This window comes from Callionymus lyra, chromosome 16 (genome assembly GCF_982586985.1).
Source record: "Callionymus lyra chromosome 16, fCalLyr1.hap1.1, whole genome shotgun sequence".
Classification (NCBI taxonomy): domain Eukaryota; kingdom Metazoa; phylum Chordata; class Actinopteri; order Syngnathiformes; family Callionymidae; genus Callionymus; species Callionymus lyra.
This window is the reverse complement of record NC_141833.1, coordinates 12704705-12712994: the sequence shown is the minus strand read 5'-3', so window position 1 is coordinate 12712994 and position 8290 is coordinate 12704705. Positions and strand designations below refer to the sequence as shown.

Below are 8290 nucleotides of genomic sequence, written 5' to 3'. Positions count from 1 at the left end.
AGAAAGAGATTTGAGTTAATATACACATCAGTTTTCAGCAGATTTTTTTTTTTTCAAAACCGATCAGTCGTTGAAAGATCGCAGATGTTGAGCTGAGGAGGGACGGAAGAGAGAAGAGATGTTTATTTTTATCCGACACAGAGAAAAAGAGGAAGTACGTGAACACCCGGAGATTATTCTCTCGATCTGAACAAAATGTCTTCGTAGATGGAAATGGAGCCTTCGATACTTTTCTACCTTCTTCTCTCCGGTCGTCCGTTTCTGTCCTCGTCTGAAAACGGTAAGTTTCTCTTCCCATGACCTCAAGACATGTGACACTATCCTCGTGGTCCACCTTTTCCTAAATTGGAATATTTTTTTTATTACACCCAACAGTGGCCTACGTGACGGACGTTTGTCAAAATGGTTACGAAGAAGAAGATGTAAGAAGTCGAAATGCTCCTCAGAGATGCTGTGATTGATCCTTAATCTTATTTTAATCTGATCTCAGCTGACACTTTGGAGTAGTTCGAGTCACTGGGAGACAGTTGATTTTCAGGAAAACAAAAACTTCTCCTGCTTCCTTTACACGTCTGGTACCCTCAATTGCTCCTGGTCCTTCCCGGGTTTACAGCGAGATCTTCGCGTGTCCATCGACAGCAGGTATCCTTTCTCTCATCCACCACTAGAGGGAGCTCAACTCGGGCTGGTTTTCGCTCAACAATTATCATGTTCTTCTTCTCTCTGAGCAGTGTTTGTAACGACGACGAAACCGTCCGTCCACTCAGTCTTCTATCCAGGGACCGAGTTGGATGGAAGTCCCTGGATGTGAACTGGACCGAGAACTTTGAACTGATCCTGCTCTTCAACATGTCGCTGAACGACTCGTGGGGTCTCTACTCTTACGCGTTCAACACCAAAACGCTCGGTAAGTCGTCATGGAGATAATCAGACGATAAAGTTAACAGATCTCATCTAATTTTGTACTTTTTACAATAATGATGTTTAAGATAATTAAAGCTCTGTTATGCAGGATTGAAAACATTGATTCTGCGCCCCCTCTGGTGTCCAAACAGTGTAACTGCAATGACGTAAAATCTCAGTTTTCATCGCTGTACCGGGTGGAAGTGTGATGAGAAAACCAGATAGAAGCTCTTGCTCTTGACAACAATCTTAAAGATCGTTGTTAAAATAATAGCTAGGGAGCTATGATGAAATCAGTTGTTGCAAAATGTTACTTATTGCAGCTTTAATTCAAGATGAATGCCCTGTTTTGATTATAGCATTTTAAACTTTTTTTTCCTCCAAGCGTTATTCTCACATTCATACGTCGTAATTGCAAAAGAATTCTCGAGTTTTTATGCAAAACGATGACGTTGATGATGACAATATATCTAGCTGAAGGTCCGTTTCTGTATTTGGCAGAAGTTCTGAGTCCGCCCTCCAACATCTCCGCCTCGGTCAATGATGGAGTCCTGAAGGTGAGGTGGGGTCTCCCTCGCAGTCGGGCCAACAGTACAGAATCCTGTTACCAGTACCAGCTGCAAGTCCAAGACCAGGTTTTGTGTCAAAACCTCTTTATCTTTAAGAAAAATGACAATAAACAATAATTACACTGTTTAGAATTAAATATTATTGAAAAAAATAGTTAAATAAAGATTCAGCATATACATATTTCAGGTCGAACCGAGCGACGTCGGAGACAAGATGTTCTACGAGATGCCAAACGCGGATCCGTCCACTTCGTACCACGTCAGCCTGAGGGCCAAGAAGAAATCCACGTGTTTTGGATCTCCTCAGTGGAGCGACTGGAGTCTCACTACAAGTGAGAAGTCATTTCTCATCTGGGGTTTTTTGGGGGTTTTTTTGGAGACGTCCTCTAAAATCAAAATGCCTTCTCTGCAGCGGTGGGACAGTCTCCCAGCTTGATAAGTTTTCCAGTCATCATCTCCATCTCAGTCTTCATCCCCATGTTGCTCCTTGGACTGGTGCTGTGTCTGCGACTTCAGAGGTACGTTTGGTCGACAGCGTCGGCTTTTTTATTTAGTGTTAGCATGTAGTTTTATTAATTTACAGTTTACCATGATGTAAAAAGAAACATTTAAACCTAGAATATTATCGTTATTACAATTGTCATTGTTTGTACTACTTGTTTTGAAATGAATTGTTGCAAAATGTTACGTATTGCAGCTTTAAATACAGATGAATCTACTATTTTCACTACAGCCTTAAAAACGACTTCAAAAACCTTCAAGCAACATTGATTGATACTATTTTTACAAATGTAACTGATGTGAAAATAGTAGACTAGTAACTTATTTAGGATGAAATCACCTCATTCCTGGGTGTTAAAGTATAGAATGGATTTAGTGACGAACTGAAATTATGAAGAACCCAGATTTATTTTTTTTAAAACATTGAAAGGTAAAATATTTAAGGACTATAATGTAGGATGACTGAAATGTGAAATTATTTTGTTTTTTGTTTCTTTGTGTTTTTCTTCAGCATTATATAATTTGTTTGTATTTTGGGGTAATTTCATAGATTGGAATACATAGGTTAGGATACATAGTAAAGGCAAAAATACGCTTCGGCTTCAGCCTATTCCTTTTTCGGCCAAGAGTTTGTTTTGTGTTTGCGTTTTTCTCAAATTTTATAAATCGCAAAAAAAACCCCAAAAAAAAGCCTTAACCCCTAACCATTAAAGCTCAGAGGAAAGAGAGGAAAGCAACAAAAAGAAGAAGTGAAAGAAGCAGATGTGACATCAACTTTTTATTTTATTCTTTTCAGGGTGTCCGATGTGTTGTTTCCTCAGATTCCAGACATACCCAAAGAGTTTAAAAACTTTATTGAACGAAGTGACACATATGTAAGTACACGTTACTTACTTCGACACGCAGTAGAAACTGTGTCACATGATCGTTTGTTGCAGTTGGATTACCAGGAAGAGCCCGTCAAGACTGAGGAGATTACGACATTGGACGACGTGAAGGAGACGATGACGATTCTTGAAATTTTAAAATGTTGATATAGTCGTTTGGTCACATTGTGTGTAGCAGTTCAGTCAAATATTTTCTGTGGAATCTTAAATAATTTTTTTTCCCTGGGAAAAAAGAGAACAGACGATGAAACGACCTGATGATAAAGTCCCAGGTTGATTCAGTACTTGGGTGACTTAGACCAGTCTGTCAAACTGAGCCTGAGAAACCTGGGTGTTGTATTTGACAAAGACAAAAATCTCTAAATTTAGGAAAATTATGTCACAACTCGATCTGGAGCCTGTAATCCATGAGTTTCTGCTACTCGTTTAGACTATTGTAACAGTTTATTTTGGTGTCTAAACAAGAAGGAGCTGTTTCGCCTGAAGTTAATACAAAACTCTGCAGTGAGAATTCTGAGCCGCACTAGTAGAAGAACTCACATTTCTCCGATCCTTAAAACTCTTAACTGGCTGCCAGTTTCTTTCAGGATTCATTAAAAAATTCGGTATCTTACTTTCAGATCTAGTCATGGTCAGACCTTACATCAGTGATCTGATCCAGCCTTACACCCCAGCTCGGTCTCTGAGGTCTGTGGATCAGAATCTACTGATGGTTCCTGAACACGTTTCAGGATCAGAGGAGAGAAATCCTTCCAGACTGTTGCTCCTAAGCTTTGGAACGATCTTCCTCTCCCTCTGTGTTTGATGATCTACTGACTCCTTCAAGAAACATCTTAAGACATTCTTATTTGCTCAGGCTTTTTCCTAATTTTCTGGGACTCCTGTGTTTATATCTGTATGTATTTTTAACTTTACTTTACTGTACTGTAACTGTAACAGATCTTGGCAGCGTCACAGCGACGAGCTTAAAGCTGGTCCACAGATCCTAAAGGTTACGGCACCAGTGTTACAGATGTGGTCAGGAAGTCTTTCTCTGTTCTTTTAATTTTCGGGAAAATATCACAACAAAAATAAACTATTATTCTGACAGACTGGTCCAAGATCTCCCATTTACAGGGCTCTATCAACTGTGTGGACTACACCATTAAATAAAAATAATAAACGTTACAAATGTACGTTCTCCTAATGCATATAAACAGCACCATCTACAGGACAAAACTAAAAAACAAACTAAAAACAGAAACTTAAATGAAACAATGATACGAAAGTTAAAAAAAATATTGAGATGCAAAAAAAGATTACACACTAAGTAACACAATTAATAACAGACATTAATTAAATATAAGTAATTAATTATATTATTAATTCTAATTCTGTCGACAAGGGCCAGCCCAAGCCTCCAGGGGGGCCAATGTGTTGTGTTGCAATAATTAAAAAAAAAAGAAGAAGAAGGACATTGAAAACGTTTTGGACATAATTATTATTAATTTTTGAATGTTCTGCAGTACAATGAGCAATTATAAAAGGTGTTTTTCTGTTTACTTTTATTGAAATAAAAGTTTCAAATCTTATATCAGTATGACAAGTATGCTTGTAATTCTTATTATTACAAATTAAATGTACTGTGTAGTGCCAGTCTTTCCCTGACCTGATGTGTTTCCCACAGTTGAGCCTGAGCAGGATTCTGTGCCTCCAAAGTAGTAGAAGTACTTCAACAGTGTTTCTTGGGGAAGCTTCACATTATGAGTTAATGTAAAAATACAAATAAAATAAAAAATAAAATGTTTATTTTACTCACATAAATGACTATGCTCTGCAGCAAACAATTTGAGCTTATCAGCCTGATCCAAAAACATACTGCTTGCACTGCACTTGCTTGCAAACATATGTTTACTATCAAACATTAGCAAAAACTTTGTTTTGTATGTTGCAGTGTGCTATATACATATAAATATTTTTACTTTAGTATGAATATTAAGCTAAAACAGGCCAGTTGAAAGATAAATCTATTTCGTGTTTAACTAGCTATTAACGGCTTCACACATCTCGTTAAATTAACATTTACGACATATAAACATACCTATATCTTTTTTCATCTTCCTCCTCGTTCTTCCACTTTCTTTTCACTGCTCCAGAAGGATGAGTTCTTGGTTTGTGACTTTTTTTTTCTATCTCCCTTAACTACCCGCGCATTGGGGCTTTGATTGCCGTCAGAAACGTCAGTAAGAATCATACATCAGCGGCAGCACTAAACCTTTTATTTTTATTTCATTTTTACAATAATATATATGTGATCATACAGAAAATACCACTCATACATGCAAAAAAAAAAGATATATATTTTTAATTGCTTTTGGTGCTGTCGCATACTTGTCTGTTGCCTCGGGCCGGCTATAGGATAGGATCCTGCAGAGTTGGCTGGACTGTGGGGGTGTTCTCCGACTCGAGAACCCGCAACCAATCAATCATGAGTCTTCTTCGTCAGAGCTCCCAGTTTCAATCATGGGATCGATGGTAATCCTCAAAACGGATGTCAGCACCTGGACAGTAATTGTTATCACACGATGATGAAAACTCACAAGTATAGGCAGTTAGAATGTTTCCTAAACCTCGTTGATCAGTTGTTTCGCTTTCTCCATCTGTGGAACAGGAATCATATCCGCAAATGTTTCAAGTGTCTTTTTGAATTTCTTCATCCAATTGTCCTCCATACTCATCTTGCTGGAGTGCACCAGGTCGTTTCTGAGAACGATGATCTGAAAATGTAGAACTTTATTTAGAAACACACTTGAATTACGTGTCATTTATGAACAAGCATCCTGTTCAATTAAATTGCCCGATGCCGAATTACACCTGACATCGTCTTTGAGATAAAACCAGTAAATAGATATGAGTAAATACTAATGTCTGTGGTTAAAACTATGAGTTTAAAGATTAAAGAGGTAAACATTATGTCAATATATTTAAATATAAATATTGTCATCATATATTAATTTGGTTTTTCCGAGTCAGCCGACATCATGATCTCACTGGACACCTTCAGTAAAGCTGTCTCCGTAGAGTTATGTTTACGGGAGCCAGACTGAAACTTCTCATGGATGTCGATCTGATCCAGGAACAAAGACAGCTGCTCAAACACCACCTTCTCCAAGATCTTGGACAAGAAAGGGAGCTTAGAAATAGGCCTGAAATTACTGAGGTCAGTTGAGCAAGAGGAGGATTTCATCTTGTTCACTAGTGCTGAAATATCACCCAAAGAGTGAAGGAAGACCAAGATGAGGAGAGGGGCTCAGAGACAGTAGGGGTTCCAAACAAAGGGGGAGAGATTTTCTCATTGGTCAATTTAATTTGTCAATGAAATATCTCAACAATGCATTGCTGTCAGCTTCACAGAAGACAGGCTTGATTTGAGGAGCAGGAGACATGAGAGAATTAATCGTGTCAAACAACCATTGGGGTTTTTCTTATTTGCTGCTACCAGTTTTCTGATGTAATCAGATCTAGCAGTTTCTACCATCTCATTGTAAGAAGACATCAGATCCCTGAGGTGAAGTCTGTGCACCTCAAGTTTAGTGGACTTCCAGAGACGCTCAGTTTTTCGACAAAATCTCTTCAGACTCAGGAGATCTTCATATGTCCAAGGGCACCGTTTTTTCTGAATTTTCAAGTTTGATTTAAAAGGTGCCACTTGATCCAGTATTTCAACACAGTGAGTAGTGAAACAGTGAACCAAACTGTCCACGTCTGGGCAGTCATCAAAGGAAAGAGGGTCAAACATAGCAGAAAAACTGTCTGCCGTATCGGCTAAGATGACACGTCTCTGAGACCTAACTTTCAAAGGCTTAGGTTCATGGACTAAGTCCAGGTTAAACAAGACAAGAGAATGAACACTCAGATGGACATCATGTACAGATACATTAGAAATGTTCAGGCCAAGAGTAAAAACTAAGTATAAAGTATGGCCTTTTTGATGAGTGGGTTCAGAAACATTTTGCTCAAAATTAAAGGCTTCTGTTAAAGTTAAAAGTTCAGAAAAATAGCAGATCAAGATGTGACGTCATCAACATGAAGATTAAAGTCTCAGAGAATAAGCACAGATTCCATTTGAATAATGGAAGATAAGAAGTCACTGAAGTCTTTCAAGAACATCGCCGCAGGACCAGGCGGGCGTCAGATTGACACACAATAGAAAGGTCTTGTAGAACCAACCAAGACCATCTGAAACTCAAAAGAAGTGAATTCCTGTGTCTCAATCACTTTGCAAGAGCAACTCTCCATAAAGACTGTAGCAAGACCTCCCCCACGACCAGAGGCGAGGCTTCCCCAGGACAGCGCTCCCTACTGGACAGAGTTCGTTCAGATGGTGTGTTCAGGGACTCACCTGTCTTGCACATGCTGAATGTTCTGTGTTGAAACAGCTACAGTGGTTGATGAGGTTGAGCAGAGCAGCAACGTCGCACTGATCTGCTCTTGTGACCTTGGCTTGACCTCGAGGCATGTACGCCTGCAGACACACAAAAAACATCACACACACACACACACACACACTTAGTGCAGAACTTCACCTTCGCCACCTCCCAGTGGTCTGTCCTCCACGATGGAGGGTCACAGTTTTCCCAGTAGATATTATCTGGCCGGCTGTAGTGCTTCAAGATCTCAGTTTGCCACTCAGAACATACGTCACATCCCCATTCCTGTGGAATAGACACACCTAGGTTACAAAAATGTAACTTTACAGGTAAGTCTTGTTTACAGGTTCAAGAGTCTTGATTGTCATTGAACAGCGTTTAGGTGGTCGTAATGTTACGGCGGCCTGATGGGAGGGATCGTTCGGCGAGGGTCCAAGCATTCGTAAGGAAGTTTACTCACCTGGTTATTGCTCGGTTCACAATCCATGGAGCAAGACTCATCCTTCAGGTTTTCTTCCTCGAGCAGGTCTTCGTGGAAAGTTTCCATCTGAGCGTCGGCGAATGGATAGAGAGCTTCCCTCAGGAACTCCAGACATTTATTAGCCTTCAGCCAGTTCAAGTATTTGCTTTCGTTCATGCGGCCTACTAAAGGTTGGTTGGCCATGTTGACGTCAGGAAATTCACAAGGAAGTGAGAAGCCTGAACAGCGAGCTCAGTCCTATGTTGAGTTCAGCCCATTGACAATTATATCTCAAATCTATTTTTCAATTGGTCTTTATTATCACGAGTGCATATAATTGACTTGAGAACCAATGGCTTTGAACAACATGGTGGTATAATTACCACAGGCTTGGAACAGACGGACCAGTGCAGCGCAATATTTAATTGGAAATTAACTTAAGTGTCTTTATTAAAGTGAAAGTTCACCCAGAATTCACTCATTTTCTACTCACCCTCATGTTGACAAAGGGTTGAGATTATTTTCAGAGTGATGTCTTCTTAGAGTTAAAGACAAAAACGT

General features: G+C 39.4%; 2 protein-coding genes across 2 annotated transcripts; one reads left to right on the top strand and one right to left on the bottom strand.

Annotated features, from left to right (window-relative positions):
- On the top strand, window positions 1-4431 carry LOC148063768 (granulocyte-macrophage colony-stimulating factor receptor subunit alpha-like). Its single transcript, XM_087810399.1, has 10 exons — window positions 1-154; window positions 208-280; window positions 376-422; window positions 491-642; window positions 732-907; window positions 1405-1538; window positions 1660-1804; window positions 1885-1990; window positions 2770-2848; window positions 2912-4431. Exons 1-10 carry the CDS (start codon window positions 119-121, stop codon window positions 3005-3007), a joined length of 1044 nt encoding a protein of 347 aa, XP_087666525.1. The 5' UTR covers window positions 1-118; the 3' UTR covers window positions 3008-4431.
- A 680-nt stretch (window positions 4432-5111) lies between these two features.
- Window positions 5112-7939, bottom strand: LOC148063767 (uncharacterized protein CXorf38 homolog). Its single transcript, XM_087810401.1, has 5 exons — window positions 7730-7939; window positions 7426-7554; window positions 7242-7364; window positions 5470-5616; window positions 5112-5400 (listed from the first exon to the last, which is right to left on the bottom strand). Exons 1-5 carry the CDS (start codon window positions 7931-7933, stop codon window positions 5326-5328), a joined length of 678 nt encoding a protein of 225 aa, XP_087666527.1. The 5' UTR covers window positions 7934-7939; the 3' UTR covers window positions 5112-5325.
- Between the last annotated feature and the right edge of the window lie 351 nt (window positions 7940-8290).